This window comes from Arachis hypogaea, chromosome 14, assembly GCF_003086295.3.
Source record: "Arachis hypogaea cultivar Tifrunner chromosome 14, arahy.Tifrunner.gnm2.J5K5, whole genome shotgun sequence".
Lineage (NCBI taxonomy): Eukaryota > Viridiplantae > Streptophyta > Magnoliopsida > Fabales > Fabaceae > Arachis > Arachis hypogaea.
In genome coordinates this window covers 137,044,559-137,067,157 of record NC_092049.1, presented here as the reverse complement: position 1 = coordinate 137,067,157, position 22,599 = coordinate 137,044,559, and the positions used below count along the sequence as shown (strand labels likewise).

The 22,599-nt window shown below is 35.3% G+C and overlaps 1 protein-coding gene across 2 annotated transcripts; it reads right to left on the bottom strand.

Annotated features, from left to right (window-relative positions):
• Positions 1–16,817: 16,817 nt before the first annotated feature.
• LOC112744472 (uncharacterized) lies at positions 16,818–20,329 on the bottom strand. 2 transcript variants are annotated; one of them, XM_025794116.2, is made up of 4 exons: positions 20,119–20,329; positions 19,269–19,741; positions 18,201–18,807; positions 16,818–17,553 (listed from the first exon to the last, which is right to left on the bottom strand). In XM_025794116.2, exons 1-4 carry the CDS (start codon positions 20,203–20,205, stop codon positions 17,089–17,091), a joined length of 1,632 nt encoding a protein of 543 aa, XP_025649901.1. In that variant the 5' UTR covers positions 20,206–20,329; the 3' UTR covers positions 16,818–17,088. The 2 variants fall into 2 exon arrangements, with proteins under 2 accessions (XP_025649901.1, XP_072071273.1); XM_072215172.1 differs by having other exon boundaries at positions 17,024–17,556.
• Between the last annotated feature and the right edge of the window lie 2,270 nt (positions 20,330–22,599).

The window sequence follows — 22,599 nt, the reverse complement described above, 5'->3', positions numbered from 1 at the left end:
TCCAAACTGTGTCATAAAATCTTGCAGAGTAGAGGTGAGACCATTCAGACTGGCATTAATACTATTCATGATGTTATTTTCCATGGTCTGTTGTCTTTTCTCAAAAGATTGTAGTAGATCTTCATTAGAAGATAACGAAGAATGAGTAAATTGAGAGGTCTGCTGCTGATTGTTTTGTGGTCCCTGGTTCTGCCTCAAGTGAGGTGCTCTGTAAGGTTGATTTTGCTTCCTGTTGTTGTTATTGTTCCACCTCTGATTTTCCTGATTATCTCTGCCTCCTCTGTTATTGCTGTCCCTCCAATTCTGGTTTGAATTGTCCTGCCATCCATGGTTATTACTTCCACTTTGATTGTACCCTTGGTTGGGGCGGTCATAGAAGTTGTGAGTGGATGCCACCATGTTGTCTTCTTGTTGGAGCTACGGGCATTCATCAGTGTAATGCCTATAATCAGCACAGATTCCGCAAATTCTTTGTGGGATAGTAGTTGGTTTTGCTGTGGTGGAGGAGGTTGAGCTTGTTGAGCTTGTTGATTCAACTGCATTTGCTTCAGCAAGTTAGTCATTTCACAGATGCTTTGAGTTAGAGCAGCAGTCTCTCTACTAGAAGATACTTCTGCAACAGCTTTTGAACGGCCTTGCTTCTGTCTGTGGTTCCTAGTGGATTGAGCTAAATCACTGATCAATTGCCAAGCTTCATCAGTGGTCTTGTACTTCTTCATAGACCCATTGCTGGCACTTTCCAGTGTGGTGAATTAGGATGTAGTTTTTAGAAGATCAAACACCGGACATCCTAAAGGGAATGTACTTACTAGGACTATTGGTAAAAAAACCCTAGCAGAGAAAGAGTACGTACTCAAGGAGAATAAGAGAAGGAGAGAGCGGGGGTGAGCGGTTGAGGATGAAACACGGTGAGGAAGATGGCCATGCCATCGGAAGAGATAAGGGGGAGAGCGTGGGTGGGTGTGTATCCGGTGTTAAGGAGGGTTCTTCTCGAGAGGGGTTAGAAAAGCCATCCAAGGTCTCTTTTAGAGATAAAGTCATTGGTGCAGAAAAGTCTAAGGCCTTTGCATTAGTAGGGTCTTTATCTGGGGATGGTATCGCGACGGTGACAGGTAAGCAGGGTGATTCTCGTCCACCAAGTGTCAGTTTTACCAAGGAGGCAAAGAGCTGTCTAGCTGAACCTTATAAGGAAGCCATCGTGATCAAGGTGCTGGATAAGCATTATGGCTACACGGCTCTCATGCATAAGCTTCGGATATTATGGCGCATCAAATGAGGGTTTGATTTGTTGGATGTGGGGTTTGGATTTTTTTGGTTAAATTTGATATTGCTGCGGATCGTGAGAAAGTCATTCTTGGTGGCCCGTGGTTGATAGACGGTCACTATGTTGCAGTAAAGCCATGGGATGTGGATTTTAGGCCATGCGAAAAATCCTTTGGATCAACGCTGGTATGGATTCGAGTCTCGGGACTTCCAATTTGGTGCTACCAGGAACAAGCAATGTTGCGAATTGCTTCTGCAATAGGGATTCCGGTGAAAGTAGATTTGGCTACTAAGCTTGCAGAAAGAGGAAAATATGCCCGAGCTTGTGTTCAAATTAATCTTGAGTTGCCTGTAATCAAACATATTATAGTGGAGGGTGTGACTTATGAAGTGGAGTACGAGAGTTTACAGTTGATTTGTACTACTTGTGCACAGTATGGGCATGATAAATCGTTGTGCATGGAGAAGGAGTCCTTGGAAGGAAACGGAAATTCCTTTGGTGATGAAAAAAATAATGAAGCTCCGACATTAGTGCCACACAACAATCATGAGATTCAACAAGAGGCTGAATCAGAAGCTCGTGATTTGGGTGAGAATCCTCGTAATTTGGGTGAGAAATTAGGAGTTGTTAAAGGGAAGGATGTAGTTACGGAATCATTGGCTCCTCACGTGCCTGATGGTCATGTTAATGAGGTATGCATGGATGATGGAGAGGGCTGGCAACAAGTGCTGCGTAAGGAAAAATTTACAATGGGCCAGTCATCAGATTTGAAGGACCAAGATGGAAAGCAGCACAAGTTTGGTTCGAGAAGGGTTCCAAGGCCCAATTTGCATGGTGATGGAGGCAAATCAATTGGCATTAGGATGGGGAAGCGAGAAAAACATGAAATTGCGCTATCTCCATCGCGCAGAACTCCTGCACTTCGTGGAATCTCTCTACGGAAGCGTCCTCGGCCTTCCTCCTTGCAGAACTCGCCAGTTGATAAAAATGGTGGCGCAACGGAGGAAACCTTAGTAGATGGAAGCATGGCAGGTGCAGTGTCAGGAGGTCCAAAGGTGGCAATTATTGAGGATCAGAGTGTGCCAATACCGCAGGACAAACCACCTATTGAGGTTGGTGATTCTGTTTAGAGTTTATGTTCTTATTTATTCTGTCCCTATTATTTATGGATAGTTTAAATATGATTGTTTGGAATATTAGGGGTGCTTCTAATAAGTTAGCCCGGGTGCATTGTAAGGAACTTGTTAGGAAATTTAGACCTGTTTTCTTTATTGTGGTTGAAACTCACTCCCCTTTTCAGCAATTAAAATTATTTTGGGAAAGGTTGGGGTATCACTCTGTTGGTATAGTAGAAGCAGAGGGGCATAAGGGAGGTATTTGGTTTCTATCCTCTATGAAGGGTGTTTGCTGTAAGTTCATTGATGCTTTTGATCAGGGTGTTACTGTTGAGGTTCACTTTGATAATTTAATTTGGAGGTGTAGTGGTATTTATGGCAGTCCTCAATTTAATAAAAGGATTCTCCTTTGGGATTATCTTGTTGCACAATCCATGGTTTTTCAAGGACCTTGGATTGTTCTTGGTGATTTTAATGAAGTCAAATTTTCTCATGAATCTAAGGGCTGTCAATTTTCTCATCAAAGAGCCGACATGTTTGCTACTTCATTAGAGGATAGTGGTTTGTTTGATCTGAAGACTATTGGGAGGCGGTTTTCTTGGTACAGGAGAGTGAAAAATTATGTTGACGTGGCAAAAAAGCTTGATCGAGTCTGTATAAATAGTAGTTGGTTATCTATCTTTCCAGAGGCTTATGCAGAAGTTTTAAATAGGCTTCAGTCTGATCATTGCCCTATTCTGGTGCGTTGTAAAGGTCGTCCTCATCCTAAAGGGAATCGACCTTTCCGATTTGTTGCTGCTTGGGCTACTCATCCTGGGTATAGGGATATTGTGAACCAGTCATGGTGGTCTGGTAATAGAGGAATTCATGGCAAGCTTTCGGAAGTACAGAAGAATTCACTAGAGTTTAACTCGAAGATATTTGGTAACATTTTTGTTAAGAAATGTGAATTAGAGCAGCAGATTAATTATTTACAAAAGCGTTTGGAAGTGGTGGATAGTATTTATTTGCGTCAGAAAGAGCAACAGTTGCTTGATGATTATAATAATACTCTAGTGCAAGAAGAGCTCCTATGGTTCCAAAAGTCCAGAGAGCAGTGGGTAAGGTTCGGGGATAGGAATACAAGATTCTTTCATATTCAAACTCTTGTGCGAAGGAAGCATAATAAGATTCATGGCCTTTTTCTCAAGGATGGAGTGTGGGAAACTGATCCAGAAGTTCTGAGTCAAGAAGCAGAGTCTTTCTATAAAAGCTTATTCTGTCATTTGGATGATGTTGATTTGGGTTGTCTTGGTGATGTGCCTCTTCCTTCTCTGAATGAGGAAGCTTTCAATAACCTTACGGCACCAGTTACTATGGAGGAAGTCAAAGCAGCTGTTTTTCACATGAACTCTTTTAAAGCTCCGGGTCCTGATGGGTTTCAAGCTTTCTTCTTCAAAGAATATTGGGAGATCATTGGTCTTGATGTTTGGAAGATGGTTAAGCAGGCATTCTCTGGTGTTCCTCTTGATCCAAGAATTTTGGAGACTTTACTGGTTCTCATTCCAAAGGTTGTATCACCGGTATCTATGAAAGATTTCAGGCCGATTAGTCTCTGCAATGTAGTTTACAAGATCATCACGAAGGTCCTTGTTAATAGGCTTCGTCCTCATCTTGCGGAGATTGTTGGCCCGCTTCAAGGAGGATTTATTCCGGGACGAGGAACTCCTGACAACATCATTATTGCTCAAGAAGTCCTCCACTTTATGAAGAAGACTAAATCAAAGAAAGGCACACTGACCTTTAAGATTGATCTGGAGAAAGCTTATGACAGAGTTGACTGGAGGTTTTTAGCTCATACCCTTAAAAGCTTTGGTTTTCCTATTCCTACACTTAATTTGATTATGAATTGTGTCACTGCTTCTTCCTTATCTATTCTTTGGAATGGGAGTCATCTGAATGGCTTTACTCCTAGCCGAGGTCTTAGACAAGGAGACCCTATGTCACCCTATCTTTTTGTGTTGTGTATGGAGCGATTGGCATGCTTTATTAGTCATCAGGTTGATTTGGGCTTGTGGGAGCCGGTTGCTATTTCTAGAGGGGGACCAAGAATATCCCACTTAATGTTTGCGGATGACTTGCTTCTGTTCTGTAAAGCTACAAAGAGATAAGTGCAAAATGTGATGTTGGTTTTAGAGACTTTTTGCAAAGCATCTGGGATGAAGATTAATGTTGAGAAGTCTAAAGCACTTTGCTCCAAGAATGTCTCTGCAACAAGGAAAGAGGGTTTTACTGGGGTATCCTCTATCAGATTTGTCCAGGACTTGGGCAAGTATCTTGGAGTTACCCTTAGCCATTCTAGGGTGACTCGTTCAGCTTTCAATGGTGTCCTGGATAAGATTCGGAGTAGGCTAGCAAGCTGGAAAGGAAGTTTACTCAATCGGGCTGGTAGGCTCTGCTTGGTTAATTCTGTTGCTGCTGCTATTCCCACGTACCAGATGCAGGTCTCTATTTTTCCCAAAGGAATCATTAGTAAATTGGAGTCTATGATGAGGAATTTTCTTTGGAAAGGACAAGTTGATGGAAGAGGATTGAATCTTGTTAGTTGGAAGGTACTGGTTACTCCAAAAAAATATGGAGGTTTGGGGATTAGAGATCCTTATTGTGTAAATATTGCTCTTCTTGGGAAGCTAGTTTGGACTTTTTTTCCAGCAGCCAAACAAGCTATGGGTCCAACTGTTGGATGCCAAATACCGATCATCTCTATATGACTGTTTTAGTTATCCTAAGAACAAGGACTCTCCTATTTGGAGGTGTCTTTGCAAGGCTTGGGAAGTGTTGAAGGATGGATTTGCTTGGTGTATTGGAGATTTGAACCAGAATTTTTAGTTTTCTAGCTGGAGGAGAGAAGGACGGTTATCTAATGAGATGGATTATATTCACATTTCTAATTCGAATCTCCGGATACAGGATATTTGGTCGGTTGGTAGGTGGCATTTGGATACTCTTTATTCTCCTTTATCTCAAAATTTGAAAGATAATATTCTCTCTTACAATCCAGATGAACAAGCAGGTCCGGAAGTGGGTTGGTATTGGAGTGGGTCTGCTGCCAAAGTCTATAACTCACGCAATGGTTACTTGTGGTTGTGTAAGCAGCTGTTTGGTTGGGAGGAGCGGGAGAATTGGCTTTGGCTTTGGCGTCAGCTTGTTCCGGAAAAGTATAAGTTTTTGGCTTGGTTGTGTCTTAAGGAGGCTCTTCTTACTGCAAGTTTTCGCTTTAGAAGAGGGATGTCGTCATCGGATAGGTGTCCAAGATGTCTTTCTAGCCAGGAATCGGTTTTACATTGTATTCGGGATTGTCCAAAAGCTCAGCTTGTCTGGCATAGGTTGGATATTTCTTGTCATCCTTTGGATTTGAAGAACTGGTTCTTGTATCATAGCAGAGAGCATCCGTTCAAGTTCTTTTCGGGACTTTGGTAGATATGGCGAGCAAGGAATAATGACATCTTTAATCCCCATGAAACTTGGCCTCCGAAAAAAGTGATGATTTGTCTGGCATTAACTTCAGAAAAGGAGCTTAGGAATATTTTTGAATTACAACGTATGTCCCTTCCCTCTACTCTAAATGGTTTTTGGAATCCCCCATCTATTGGTACTTTTAAGATTAATTGTGATGCTAGTTATTTTGGTTCGGGTGATAGTGTTGGTTTTGCTTGTGTTATTAGAGATTGTAATGGGAGCTGGCAAAGGGGGTGTTTGGGAATGATTGAGAGTAATAGTATTCTTCAAGGAGAATTGTTTGCTATTTGGAGAGGATATCTCTTAGCTTGGGATGTGGGTCAACGAGATGTTATTTATGAAACGGATTGTGTGGAAGCATTTAATCTTATTACTCAAGATGGTTTTGGATTTATTGATCCACTGGTGCTCAAAATAAGAGATATCATGCATTGGAATTGGCGGGTTGACTTTCGTTTGATTATGAGAGATGCAAACACGGTGGCAGATACTATAGCAAAGATGGCGATGAAGTTACAACTTTCGCATGTGGAGCTTCTTTCACCTTAGGAGAAGTTTAAGAGTAGTCTTGAATGAGACTGTCCCTCTGTTTAGGCAATTTCTTATTTTGTTTGTTTTGTTTTTCTTTGTTTAATTTATTTCAGTCACAAAAAAAAAAAGTTAACTAATGGCAACTTTTGTCTAATGTATAGAACTTGCGCCTAACCTCCTAATAATAAGATGAAAAATGGGTAATAATATTATAATGTATTGTATTTTTAATGAAAAATAGAGATTCTTCTTTTTCTATAAATTTTAAAACTCTTCACTAATTAATTCTATTTTACTAAAGAAATTCTAATAAAAAATATTATAACCTTACCTTTATAAGTTTATATAGTCTTAAATAAATTACTTTATAATGATTTGATATCATTTTTCTTAACGGGAAAACTAAAAACTATGAGATTAGCGATTTTTATCTATTCTAATTTCTAGCCAACATGTTATGCCAATGTTTATAAATTAAAAAAGTGTAATTTTTAGCTTCTCCAACTTTTAAAATGTGCAATTTTTTTTCTCATTCTTTACTCACACTATATAACATATAAAAATGTTTCGAATGTATTATTATCCCAAATTGATACAAAAAGTGTTGGTCTCTAACCCTGTTGTTTCTTAATATGCACATGTATATCAAATTTAAAGTCAACTTTAATAATAAAACGTATAAAATAATTTATGAAAATAAATAAAAAGATTGGTTATTACGTAAAGTCTACGACCACACATTCAGTTGACAAAAAACCCCTAAACAATTATATAATTGGCCATATTGATTGAGTGTAGCATATATTAGTATTATATAGAATACTCAACATGACGCAAAAGTAAAGAATTCATTTCTTAATTTTGAAAAATGCTTGATAAAGTCTCACTATTCATTAGGTTAAAATGCTACAATTTCTTTAATTTCATCTCATTTTATTAAAAGTCTTATATCTGGTTTCTTTTGTTCTTTAGATGATTTATAAGTATAAAATATTTTTTATTTTATAAACTAACTTTTAAAATTAAATTAACTTATTTAATCTCAATTTTAATATGAAACTAACTCTAATTTTAACGATTTTTCTTTTCACATATACACTTTTATTTTAATATATTTGTCAAGTTTTAAACAAATTAACATTTTAAAATAACTTTCCATTTCTAATATATCGAAATAAAGTAACTATTTTCTTAATATATAACATTCTTATTTTAATTAATGATGATAATTAAGTAAATATATTCTTATTTATTTAGTGATAATTTTGTTTATTGATATAATATAACGTTATATATTTTTAAACTATATCTGTTCTTTTTCTTAACAAGAATGGAGTATTTTTAAATTTTATAAGAATCTTATTAATAGGAGTCCAAATTTTTTTAAAAAAATTACCCCAAAAATATATAAATATTCATAGATCAAAAACAACTTTTCAAACTTCTAATGCATCTTATACGAATAAAACTCTTTTAAAGTGATTAAACTTCTAATACGTTTTTAATTAATTTACCCTTTTAAAGTGATAAAACTCTTTAGGTAAGTAATAATTATCTTTTTCTATATGATACAATAAAAAGTTAAAACCTTGTTATTCAATATATATATATATATATGGCGGTTTACGATTTTAAACCACAACAAAATGATATACTACCCCGTTATTCTGCCAATTCGCGGCGATTCGAATAGCCGCTGGTAAGAGCCGCAATTTTCCTTGTATCTTTTAGGTAGTGTTTAGTAGAGAGATAGAGATTGAAAGAATGAGATTGAGAGACAGAGATTAAGACACCGAGACCAAAATAAATTTTACTATTTTATTTGGTGTAAAGTGATAGATAGAAATTGAAATAAGAATAAAACTCTAATTTAATTTGCACAAAGGATAAAATTATAATTAATTAATTGAAATGAGGGTATTTTAGATATAAAATGTTATTAAAATTTCAGTCTCCGTTTCTAAAAATTTCAGTCTCCTGTGTCCTTACTTTTTAGAGGTATTGAAAAACTGAAATTTTAGGGACAGAGACAAAAATTTTAGTACCAGTCTCTGAGTCAACAAACATAATACTGTGTCTCAGTTGTCAAAACACGAGTCATGGCTATCCAACCTTGTTTGCCAAACTAACTCTCCTGTTAATCTCTTAAGAGCAATAACCACAGCAGGACCATAGATTCCAACAATCACAAATTCATCAGCTATGGTTGGTGTTGCCCTAGACACTGTCCAATTAACACCACCAACCAATCCTGTTGGTTTTAATCCTATTAGTTCTTGCAAGTTTTGCTTCCAAACAAGGCTTCCATCACTTGCTCTTACTGCAAACATTTCACCATTCCATGATGGGAAATAGAGAATTCCATCAACGATTGATGGGGTTGCAGTTATGTCTTTCCCTGCATAGAATTTCCATTTTAGGCTTAAGTTTGAAACGGTTTCACGGCTGATTTTGTGTTCGTTGTTGGCATATCTTCTATTATATATGTCTCCACCATGGTTTATCCAATTTTGTTGCTCCTTTGTGGGAAGCTTAAACTGAAATTACTCAACACTTGTAAACTCAGTTTAATGGAGTAGTAAATAGTAGTATATACTCAAAATTATATTAAGAGAAGAATAAATATATAGAAAATTAATTTTTAATTAGTTAATATTAATTAATTTTCTTAAAATTATCAAAATTTTCAAGTATTTAAAATAGGGGTATTCATGGGTTGGGTGAAACCGGGTTTGATATGATTCAGACTCGACCCGAAATATATACCGGGCCCATTTGTTAGACTTGAACTCGATCCTAAACCCGATGAAACCTACACACTTTCGGGTCACGATTATACTGGGTAAAAATCGGGTGAAAACCAGGCCGTTAACATTACCTTCTTGAAAGCTAATATGTGAAAATATCTAAATTTTCAAGACTCCAACCATTATTTAACATGGTAAAATTCATTTAGAAAAATATAACAAGAACCAACCCTTCCCTAAAATTAAAACACAACTAGGGGTGTAAATTACCGAACCGGACCGAAAATTACCGCAGAACCGAACCGAATTCTACAACAACCGATTGGAAAACCGAAAAAACCGGTTTTTTTGGTTTTTTTCAAACTAAACCGATCGGTTCGGTTCAGTTTTCGGTTGCCTTTGCTAAAACCGAACCGAACCGGACCGAACCGAAGAAGGAGGGTTCAGTGGAGTGTGATTTTACCAAGTTACCCCTTAACCTAGGTATAAAAAGGAAAATCAGAAAAAAAACCTAGCTTTCTTCTTCCTCTTTCTTCTTCAGCCGCGAACCCTGCCTACCCTATACCCACATACCCAGTCTGCCAGTCACCCACACCTCTCTCCCCCATTCTTCGAAGGTTCCATGGTTCCACCTCCGAGCTCCATATTTGAGAGAAGGAGAGGCTGAGGGAGACAGAGAACTCGCCAATCGTCGCTCGAAGCCTCGAGGTCGTTCATCATCGCCGTCGAAGGGTTGCCGTCGCAGGGTCGCCGAGCAACATAGCCAAAGCCGAGCACTCGAGCAGCACTCCAACGTCCAACCAGTCCAGCCGCCGAGCAAGATTCCAGTGGCCGAGCCGCCGAACAACCAGTCCCTCTCCTGCAAAAACCCAAAACGAAACAGAACTATGTCTTCGTCAGAGGTTAGATTTTGTGTTTGGTTATTTGTATTGTTAATTTGTTATGTGAGTTTCTGATTGTATGTTTAGTGATTTGGAAGACTTATTTAAAAATATACAGAGTTAATGAACAGAAAAAATGAAATTCTGGAGTTGTTAGATCTGAGAAAATGTTGCTGTGTTGAATATATACAAATGTTTAGTGATTTGTTTTTTAGTTAATGTTGCTGTGTTGTTTTTGTTAACTACTAGTGAGTCTCTTTGATTGCTCTTTCTTGTTCTTGTGATACTGAATTACTGATCATTGGCTTATTTGTATTGTTATGTGAGTTTCTGATTGTATGTTTAGTGATTTGGAAGACTTATCTAAAAATATACAGAGTTAATGAACATAAAAAATGAAGTTATGGAGTTGTTAGATCTGAGAAAATGTTGCTGTGTTGAATGTGTCTTCTTTTTGGGGGTGAATTAGCAACCTCTTATTCTTGGTGATAATCATAAGTTGCAGGTGATTCCTTCATTTATCATTTGTTTGATTAAGCTGCTAACCATGTGGTGAACTGCCTTTTCATGTTGCCTTTTACATGATAAAGTAAATATTGAGTTTTAGTATATTAGTTAAATGTTACTTAAAGATGCTGAAAAGAGACCATGATATCTAATGCAAATATTGGTCAACTATTTATGACTTTGCCAGTACTATTAAGTGATATGACAGTGATGTATGATGAATAACTAAAATAGTTCGATTGTGTTACCAGCAGTGCTTAAAACTTGTTTTAGGTTTGTACTTGTAGGCATATGATGTGCATAAGCCTTTCTATTATCTAATAATACTTTTTTAACCATTTCTTGGTATTACATAGTTATGCTTATTAAATTCTAAAACTCAAGCAACTTATTATATGAGAAGTGTGGTTAACGGAAACAGAGAAAAAGATTAAAAAAAGAAGGTAGTTTCTTGTTGGAATGGTTATCAGATATCAGTTATCACACATAAAATGTTGGCAGTTTAGATATCACTTAAAAGAGAATGAATTTATTTTAAAAATCTTATGACATTTATTTATCACTTTTTATTTGTGATGGATATCTTTGCATCTCTGTTCTGTCTTACCAAAGGTCTACTTTTTGTTCACTTTTCTGCTTCATCTAGCAGTACTAGTTGCTGATGTTGTATGCATATTTTCTTTAACTCTGCACTTTTGTCAAGTGGATTCATTGGTGGAAGGTATTGGTTTATTTTATATAGAGGTTGTTTATTTTATTGGTGGAAGATATTGATATCAACCAAATTTATTTTCTTTGTTAATATATAACTAATTGAGGAGCTTATTGAAGAGTTTGAGAAACTTGAATTAGGTATGCAAAAAAGAAATTTGTAGTTCCCTTTATGGTTTATGTTTATAATTTATAATCTATATTATGTTTATAATCTATATTGATTTTCTTGTTTTATTTTTGTAGAAATTGCACCAACCGGAGAAGATGAGGATGAGTCTGGTGTGGATTCTGATTAAACATGGTGGCTGTTTGGCTTTTATTTGTTTTAAAGTGAATGTTTCGGTTTAAACTGTGTTTATTGTTGTTGTTTTGCTAGACATTTTTAATTGTCTTTGTTTTATGTTTAATTAAGTTGAATTTGTATTGGATTTGGATGTGATAAACTCTTGTTATTCTAGTTTATTGAAGGTTTTAAATTTAATTTTATGGCATTTTAAATTCAGATAACCAGGTGTAAAAAAACCGAAAAAACTGACCGAACCAAACCGCTGTTGGTTCGGTTCGGTTCGGTTCGGTTGCTCAAGCAGCAGCCAACCGAACGGTTGGCCTCTTTGAACAACCGATCAGGTCGGTTCGGTTGGTTTTCGGTCCAAAACCGAACCGAACCGAGTCGATTACACCCCTAAACACAACCACAATCAATACTAATATTGTCTAATAACACCAAATATTTAAATCAATACAAATAACACAATATTATGCATTAGTCTAAAGTCTTATGTACTTTAAACATAAAACGTTAACTTATAGTCTTATAATTACTAATAACACAAAATATTAAGGTTTACAATACTTAAATTCTACATAAGAATAGTCATCATCCATCACTAATAACACAAAATATTAATTGTGTATGATGACCGGGCCACCGAGCCGAGTTCGGGTGACTCGAGCTATGACACAGACCTGACCCGAAATAATGATCGGGTCTATTTTTGATACCCTTACCCGGCCCTAAATCCGGTGAAATCACACCAAATTAGCCCCTACAAGATTCAGGACCGGACTGGACCATGAACACCCCTAATTTAAAATTTAAGAATTATAATTTAAAATTTAATATTTATGACTTAAAATTTAATTAATATTGACATGAAAATTTGACTTTTTAGTTGAATTTTTATCTAATGGATAAGAACAAAAAATTTTCATAAATCGATGAGAATGAAAATTAATTTAAAGTAATTAAGTATATAGTACAGGAAAATAAATTAAAATTGTAGTATATATCCTTACGTTAAGAGCTTGGGATAATGAAATTGCTAATAGGCAGAAAACAAACAGAGAGATTACAAAGCTGGCCATTTGCTTCAAATAATGATGCAACTCAAATGTAACCGTGAAAGTATTCAAAGTGTTTTCCACCTTTAATGTGCACATATATCGTTATAGGACCTAGACATTGCTTCAATTGATGCATCTAACTCATGCACCAAAGGCCTCCTTTTATAGGCTCCAAAAACAAGCACTATAGTGGCAGCTATCACCACCTATTGGAATTGCCAAATTTCTTCCAAGTACGGTGACTAACTTTCTTTGAATTTTCTTTTATTTGGTTAGTGTAATATTATAAGGTGATTGCTCCCATACCCCCACAAACTTAGCGTATCGTTTCTCTTTTTTTAATTTGACTTTTGTTTTGGATAATATTATGAGAAATTTGTTCTACTCGATCTCAAGATCAGATTGCAGGAATATAATAAAATTAGAAGTGTACCTATATATATAATTAAAAAACTTCAAGAGGCTATAATATAATATATAGTCACATGTCTTTTCTTTTTATAATATCACTAAGTTTCCTTTCTTTCCATCATCAGAAATGAAGGAAGATTATTACTTTGGTGGTGGTGTATTTTGCTTAGACACAAAATGCATAAAGCGAGGTTCCAGAAGTGTGGTTCCCAAAAAACAATCCAAGACTAACATTATACCCATTTCCAAGGTATATACATCCATCACTAATTGACATTCCACCATAAACAGTAGCACCAGTCTCAAAGGACCAAACAATTTCACCACTCTTTACATTAATTGCATAAATAGAACCCTTCCAATCTGGGGAGCCTGCAAAGACAATGTCATTAGCCACACTAACAGGTCCACTGGCACTGGCATTGCTAGGGTTTCCAACCGACCATAGTATTGTGCCACTACTAGCATCCATTGCCACCCAACCACCACTGGTTGTGGTCTTGTCCGAGGGTTTAAGAGTGAAATTTTTGGCATCAGAGTTTGCAATGTTGGTGTATACCATCTTTGTGTCGGTTGCTGCCCCCCAGTATCCGCCTCCTGCAATCCCACCTGGCCCAGCTTCCTACACAAATATACATACAAAATCAAATTAAAGGACGAATTTATTTATCACTCCACCTATATTATCTTAATTAGTATAATCTCTCAAATATATTAGTACTAACAAAGGTGTTTTCTTTATATTTTATTATGTTCAATATATTTTTTTAAAATATGATTTATAAAAAAAATCTTTTTACATTTTTTCTCATAAAATCCTAAAAAAAATATTCAAAATAAAAATACAAACCAAATATTTCTCCTTGTCTTCGACTTCAAAGCCACCACCTGAAAACGGCAGAAGCATGTCCCATCATATGGCTTCCTCACGTGTTCTTCGACCTCTTCGGAGCTACAATTTTTCATGGACTGTGTCCTTCGATTACAATTTGACATGACTCTGCTTCCACCATGCATGGCTCTGGTTAGGGTTTTGCTTGCTGATCAATTTGAGAAAAACGTTCTCACCTACTACTATATAAGGGAGAGAAGGGATTGAGAGTCTAATACGAATGCCACGTTGAACTTCCGTTTGACACATCAACAAACTCCGTTTAACGGAGAAGGGTTCTCCTCACAGTTGGACAGATCTGATCCGTTTTTAAATTTTTCAAGGGTATGATTGTCGTTATCGAATTCTAGGGGTATTTATGTCAGCGTTTTACAAATTCGGGGGCATAATTGGTAATTTACTCTTCTTTTTTATTCAAAGTTAAATTTAATTGTGGACCCACATTTTTTATGGATTAATTGAGTCTACTAAAGTATTAAACTCCTAATCTATATCATACTCTTGTAAGAAAATACAAATTTAGAACCTTAGCTCGTTGAAAAGTAAAACAAAACGAAATTAATAATTTGAAAATTGGTATATGATTTTCGCATAACAAAATAGTTTGATAAATTCACTTTTTCCCAATTTAATATTTCTATTCATTTCATTCAAAAGTTATTTTTTACTTCACATAAAGAAAAAGAGAACCAAACTCTTTTATCATTAGACAATTCGTAAAACGTTAGTTGATTATTCTAAAAAATAATTAATTATGGTTGAAAAGACGCAATTGCTGACTATAAGTCACATTGTTTTGAAGGATAATACCAGCACATGATGACAAACTATAATATGAAACTTATGTATATCATATCATATTTGTCTTAATTCTTATCTTATAATTAATTAACTCTCAAATCTTATAGCTGTCACATGTGTGAGTCAACCCAATAATATTGTTGAAAAGATGATGAGGAGAGATTTTCCTTATCTCTAACCTTTATGCACCAAAAAATAAAGCAGAAGAAAGGTTGTTTAAAACCTACAAATGCTATGAAAACTTAACAAGTTAATGCAACCAAAATCGTACTTAACCCTTAATTCGATTTTAGAAGTTAATGCAAAGAATGAAAGTTGTTTAAAACTTACAAATGCTATGAAAACTTAACAAGTTAATAGTCAAAAATCGTCCTTAAAAGATATTTCAATCTTTATTTTCATCTCCGAAAGATAAATTTAATCAAAATCGTCTTTGAAAGATTTAAAATTAATCACGTTAATCCCTCCGTTCATTCTATCACTAACGGCGTTAAATTAGAGCCCCAACCCAACGATCCAACAACTTTCCTTCTCCTCTACGCGTCTTAGCCTCCATGCCAGTTTCAACAGCTGCTGCCTATTCGTCGATGCCGTTCTTCCAGTAATGGTCTTTATTCCAACTTGGCGGTGTCCATGGAAGAGCACAAAGGAAGACCAACACAAGCAGAGCAGATCGGTACAAGTTGCAGTGGAGGAAGAGACCACGTTCCACCAGAAGCCAGCAGTGATGATTGAGGAAGAACAGAGAGGAGTTAGAGGGCGCAGCGACGGCGATCTCTGCATCATTGGGTGGAGGGTGTTCGGCAAAGCAGGAGCTACCTATTCCCAAAATGACAACCTCTCAATCGGAATCAAATGCTTAACATTAAACTAACCAATATTTTGATTACCAACAATACCAGTCCCTGCAGCATTCTCAGCACGACGTTTCTACTTGTTAATGTCCTCCTTTGTGTGAGGCGCAGGTGCCAAATCAGAAGGCACGGTGGTCTTGTAGCTTTTATGGTTTTCTTTGGTTCCATCTATGGTGGCAACCACCCTGTCACCACCCTTGGGAGACTTGGAACAAAGACCCCCATATATTATATCAAAGTTTCAATCTTTGAGCAACTGGAGTTCTGGGATTGAAATCCCGAAAAATAAAAAATGGGTATAGAGTAGCAAGTGTGTATGTTCATCTAAATCAGGAATCAATAGAGAAGAAGGGTTTCAGTGTTGGTGGCGAAAAGAATAATAGAAAGAGAGGGAAGAGGAGGAGAAAAGGAATTATGAGATTGAAACAAAGAGAAGAACTGCAGGTAAGAACCGGCAACATTGTAGTAGAGGAACGTATAGCGACTGACAGCAATGTGGAATACCTTGCAGGGTGGTGGCGTGGTGGAGCTTCAGGTAGAAGATGAAGAAGCTGTTGAATGTGGGAAGAATGAATGTTGTTTCTTGCTAGGTTTGGGTTTGGGTTGGATTGGAAGCGGGTATGATCCTGATCTGGTTTGAGTTGGGTTGTCAAGCTAACTGCCACGTCAGCAAACTTAACGTCGTTAGTGACAGAATGGACGGATGGACTAACGTGATTAATTTTAAAATTTTCGAGAACGATTTTGATTAAATTTATCTTTCGAGGACGAAAATGAAAATCGAAGTATCTTTCAGGGACAATTTTGACTATTAACTCAAAACTTAACCTACAACAACTATAAAATAAATTGTAATATTTTAACTAAATTCTAACAATTAGTTAACATAGTGAACTTGTTTACCACCTATAGCAATTGTTGATATCTTATTTATAGACAACTTTAGAGTTGAGACACTGATAATTAGTCTTAAATAAAACTATTTAGTTAGATTATTAGAAGATAAAGTTAGACAATCATTAATTAACTTGAGTTAGTTTTAGTGGTAAGCTTACTAGTTTGCTTAAGTAAGGTTGAGGATTTGAATTTCACTTTATACATATAATAATCCATTAGTCAATGACAAATCCTTAAATAAAATTCTAACCCTGATGGATTAGTCTTTGTTTTATCGAGACAAGAGAGATCGTAAAAAAAAATAAGATTAGACTATTCTTGCAAATGTGTATTCAAAGTTGAGATCTTATCAGAATTTCTTGAGCCAATCTTCAATTAATAAATAATGTTTAATGGACTTTGAGATAGACTAATTCGGACCCAAACTATGAGAAATAACTTACTCACAAGATTGACCAAAAATATTTAATACCAAAAAGAGGTTGACCAAAATAATTCATTGATCAATATGATTTAGTGACAAGTACACCACAATAATATTGGCTCTAGCTCTATATATATTGCACCTAAAGTTGAGTCCATGTTATTAATTAAGAAACACTACATAGTACATACCAAGTTCCCGTTATGATTTATTTTATTTTGACACAAAATGCATAAAGAGAGGTTCCAGAAGTGAAGTTGCCAAGATACAATCCAATACCAACCTTATACCCATTACCAACGTATATACATCCATCACTAATTGACATTCCACCAAAAACAGTGGCACCAGTCTCATAAGACCAAACAATTTCACCCCTCTTTGCATCAATTGCATAAATAGGACCCTTCCTATTTGTGGAACCAGCAAACACAATGCCATTAGCCACACTAACAGGCCCACTAGCAGTGGCATTGCTTGGGTTTTCTACTGACCATAATATTGTGCCACTATTAGCATCCATTGCCACCCAACCACCACTAGTTGTGGTCTTGTTCGAGGGTTTAAGAGTGAAATTTTTGGCATCAGAGTTTGCAATGTTGGTGTACACTATCTTTGTGTCTGTTGCTGCCCCCCAGTATCCACCTCCTGAAAGCCCACCTGGCCCAGCTTCCTGCTCACATTTTCCAAAACGCACCACACTCTTTTATTATTGGACTTAGAAGATACATCAAGTTCACATATAACATAATAAATATTTTTGAGAATGCCTGATACTTATTAAAATCTTGATTTATCTATCTATTTTTTTTACCTATATATCTAAGATAATTATGGACTTAAAAATTAATTTTCTTATTAATATTAGTTAATCGTTGCAAGACTTAGTTACTTACTAAAGAAGTGTTGAAGGAGAAAAATAATCAATTAATACCTCTAAAAGAACTAAAACCTTGAAAACAAATTGTTTCATTTAATATTTTTTTATCATTATTTTTCAAAGGAATATAATATTAGACTTTCCCTTGTTAGTTAATAAGAAGATATAAAATTCTACAAAATATAAGGATTATAGTTTAATAATTGTATAGTAGAAACTCAGGTGCAGACGTGCAGTCGATTTTACGTGAAGTTGATAACTCAGAGTCGTTAGATGATTTGACTGATTTGACTAAATTTTTGATTTTTAACTATCAACTTCACGTGAGTTTTCACCTAATTGTATATTTGAACTCGTAACTTTTATTAAGTCACAGAGAATAATTCAAAAATTATTTCAAGAATTTTTTTTCTATAAAAGTTCAATTTTAAATTTGTTACCGTTGACCAAATGATGGTGCCATTGTCCCGGTGCAAAGCCCAAGCAAAACCACTCTTTTGCACAGCAACAACAATATCTTCCTTTCTTCCCTTCACATGAATGGTGATCATCAATGGTGCCTCAGAAAAATCAGCATCTGGATTAGGACCTGGTGGACAATTAGGAGATGAAGATAAATTATTGCACGCAAAGAACCAAACATCATACCCTCCCAATTGATGATACCACTTGATATCACCATTGTCCAAATCCAAAGCAAGAATCGAATTCGAGTGATTCTCCTCTTCAACACACTCGTCCGGGTGTGTTGGCCGTGTCGTTTGGTTGTTCTGTTTCTCTTGACACTGTTCAACACGCAAAGGCGCCGAGTACAAGTTTCCGGTGGCAATGTAAACATGGTTCCTTGCCTCGTCAATAGAAGGACTACTTCCCCACACGGCGGCTCCGGCGTACTCTCCTAGTTTTCCATGGTTATCCGGCAGCATGTAGGTTTGCCACAAGATGGCACCAGTGTAAATATCTAGCTTTGAAAAGCTTCCCCGGAATGTGCAACATTCTTCAACGCTTTTCAGTTCTTCTAGTGAGGATGTACCTACATAAAAACCCCTGGATATAGAGGTAGAATAGTTTTAGATATACAAGTAGTCAGAAATTTACAGTAATTGTCTTCATTTTAATATTTTGATAATTGGTAAAGTCCTTAAATAATAATTTAATTAAATTTATCAAATTATTTAACGATTTTCAATAATTAACTTTGCATGAAGTTAACTATAAGTATGTACCTTAGTTTTCACCTAAAGAAAGAAAAAAGTTTATATAAAAAATTTTAAAAATATTATTTATACATTAAAATTAACTACTAAAATCAGTTATTAATGTATTTGTGTATAAATACATGTGTGATTTAATTTATTTTCAATATATATTTATATTTCAGCATATATTTTATACTGATAACTGAGTTTAGTAACTAATTTTAGTATACATGTAGCATAACTAAAATAATTATACAAATTCACTCTTGAAATTAAGAAGAGATATATATACCAAGTTATATTACCAACCCTTTATAATAAGTTCCGGACATGGTCAAAGTACTTGAATCATGACTATCCAACCTTGTCTGCCAAACTAACTCTCCAGTTAATCTCTTGAGAGCAATAACCACAGCAGGACCATAGATTCCAACAATCACAAATTCATCAGCTATAGTTGGTGTTGCCCTAGCCACTGTCCAATTAACACCACCAACCAACCCTGTTGGTGTTAACCCTGTCAGTTCTTGCAAGTTTTGCTTCCAAATAAGGCTTCCATCACATGCTCTTACTGCAAACATTTCACCATTCCATGATGGAAAATATAGAATTCCATCAAAGATAGATGGGGTTGCAGTTATGTCTTTCCCTGCATAGAATTTCCATTTTAGGCTTAAGCTTGAAACGGTTTCACGGCTGATTTTGTGTTCTTTGTTGGCATATCTTCTATTGTATATGTCTCCACCATGGTTTATCCAATTTTGCTGCTCTTTTGTGGAAAGCTTAAACAGAAATCATTCAATACTTAGCAAACTCAGTTTAATGGAGTAGTAACTAATAGTATATACTCATCAAATTATATTCATAGAGAAGAATAAGAATAAAAAACTAATTTTTTAAAATTATAAAAATTTTCAAGTATTTAAAACTTAAGAATTATAATTTAAAATTTAATATTTAGGACTTAATTTTTTTTATTTAAATTTTTTAAAAAGTTAATTAATATTGACATAAAAATTTGACTTTTTAGTTGTATTTTTATCTAATGGATAAGAACAAAAAAGTTTCATAAATCGATGAGAATGAAAATTAATTTAAAGTAATTAAGTATATAGTACAGGGAAACAAATTAAAATTGTTACATAGTATATATCCTTACATTAAGAGCTTCGGATAATGAAGTTGCTAATAGGCAGAAAACAAACACAGAGATTACAAAGTTGGCCATTTGCTTCGATGATACCATTCACTATGCAAATAATTATGCAACTCAGATGTAACCGTGAAAGTATTATTCAAAGTGTTTTCCTTTTCCACCTCTAATTTGCTCATATATCGTTATAGGACCTAGACATTGCTTCAATTGATGCATCTAACTCATGCACCAAAGGCCTCCTTTTATAGGCTCCAAAAACAAGCACTTTAGTGCCAGCTATCAGCCTATCACCACCTATTGGAAGTGCCAAATTTCTTCCAAGTACGGTGCCTAACTTTCTTTGAATTCTCTTTTATTTGGTTAGTGTAATATATATTATAAAGAGGGTATAATATGAGAGTGTTGTGAGGAATAAATACTGAATTTTAGGTCTATTCTTTAGTATCCGTTAGTTATTACAAATTATAGTAGAAGAGTATTTCATTGTGATTATACTATATTAAAATTACGATTAAATATAGTAGATATTTTCAAAATTTGGTCCGTACTCTTTTTTCAATAATTTTAAATTTTTTTACATTAAATTGAGAATGTTATCCTATTAACTCTGTCTATGTTACACTTGCGGTATATAGTCGGTCCCAAGTCCGAATAAAGAAGGAGGATTGTGTTAGGTCTTCGACAACTAATATAAAAATTGAGTCAAATCTTCATGACATGAATCAAAGATGTTATTACGCTAAAGTTAGGTCGTTGACCGGAAGCAACGCGCTGTATGGCTCGAGGGTCAAAGGAGCAAGAGCCGCTGCATCGGTGCCTGAATGTAGTGTTAAATGAGTAAGGGTTCCCGCGTTTTCGTGAACGGACGAGGGTAAATAAGCTAGTTCACAAAGTAAAAGGTAAATGTTGGAGCGACAGAAGTTTGAGATTTGGGACATGGAACATAGGCACTCTAACAGGAAAATCTATGGAGGTGGTGGACACTATGATAAGGAGGAAGATTAACATTATGTGCCTATAAGAAACAAAATGGGTTGGTGCGAAGACTATGGAGTTGGATACTTCCAGTTTCAAACTTTGGTATACAGGAAAGGTGAAGAATAGGAATGAGGTTGGTATTATTGTGGATAAATAGTGGAAGAAGGACGTAGTGGATGTCAAGAGGGTGGGAGATCGGATCATCTCTATCAAATTTGTGGTGAAGGAAGGTGCTTTTCATGTGATTAGTGCCTATGCATCGCAAGTGGGTTCGGACAAACAACACAAGATAAGGTTTTGGGAGGATCTAGAGAGTTTGGTCCAAGATATACCTTCGGGAGATAAGATTTTCTTAGGAGGAGATTTAAATGGCCATGATGGAAGAGAATTGGCTGGGTATGGAAGTATTCACGGAGGCCAAGGTTTCAGAGTGATCAATGCCGAGGGTAAAACTATTTTAGATTTTCCTCAACATTTGACCTTCTCATCGCAAATACATGTTTTAAAAAGAAAGACGAACATCTTATAACTTATACGAGTGGCATGACAAGCTCTCAAATCGACTTCTTCTTGTTGAGGAGAGTCAACTGGAAATTTTGCATTAATTGTAAAATTATCCCAAAAGAGAGTTTAACAACACAACATAGGATACTCGTCATGGATTTTCGTATAAGACCAAAAACTTTTGAAAAGTCCTATTTTGAACTAATCTCAAATCATATATTTATTTATAGTTTTAATTTCAGAAATTATTTTTATTAAAAATAATCAAAGGCAATTAATTGGATTTGAAATAAATTAAGGTTTTTATCCAAACTCTATACTTATGGATTATTTTCCTATTTATGATTTAAAGTTTTAGAAATTCGAAAATAATGAGGTTTTGCTATTTGAATTAGAATTTTGTCTAATTTTATAATTATTGAATTATTTTCTATATTTAAATTATAAAGTTGGTAGTTATAAAATAATAAGAATTTTATATGATTTGATTTTAGATAATTTATATTTATATCATTTAATACTTTAAGTTTAAAGATAAAGAAAATTAATTATATTACCATGTATTTTCAATTAGAGTTATTTATTAAAAATCAATTAGTATTTTTATGCCACAATAATATTTTAAAGTAACTTTAGAGATTAAATTAGTTTTTCAAATTAATACTCTATACTCCAATTTTATTAAAATTATCTTACTCAAATTAAACCTAAAATCCCCAATTTCATACACAAACCCTAACCCTAATTAAACCACAATTTTTCCTTTACCGCTAATTAAACCCTAAGCCGCCCCCTTCATTAGCAAACAAAAACAACACACACACCAACACAAGCAGCTTCAGCTGAAACAGAAAGGGAAGAGAGGAGAGGGACTCGCGGGAAAAAAGGGAGGGGAGAGTGAGGGCAGCGCCGGCGGGCGTCATTGCCGTCGCGCCATCATGTCGCACAGAGAAGAAAGAGGGAGAGCCGAGGAAGGAGAAGAGAGAGAAGACCGCGTTGCTG

What these genes read in the sequence shown, in the direction of transcription:
- LOC112744472 (XM_072215172.1), bottom strand. Translation starts at nt 20,205, where the DNA reads ATGGTATCATCGAAGCAAATGGCCAACTTTGTAATCTCTGTGTTTGTT. An exon ending in TCCGGAACTTATTATAAAGG is followed by an intron (nt 18,808 to 19,268) that starts GTTGGTAATATA and finishes CTCTATATCCAG; the next exon opens with GGGTTTTTATGTAGGTACAT. An exon ending in GCACCATCATTTGGTCAACG is followed by an intron (nt 17,557 to 18,200) that starts GTAACAAATTTA and finishes GGAAAATGTGAG; the next exon opens with CAGGAAGCTGGGCCAGGTGG.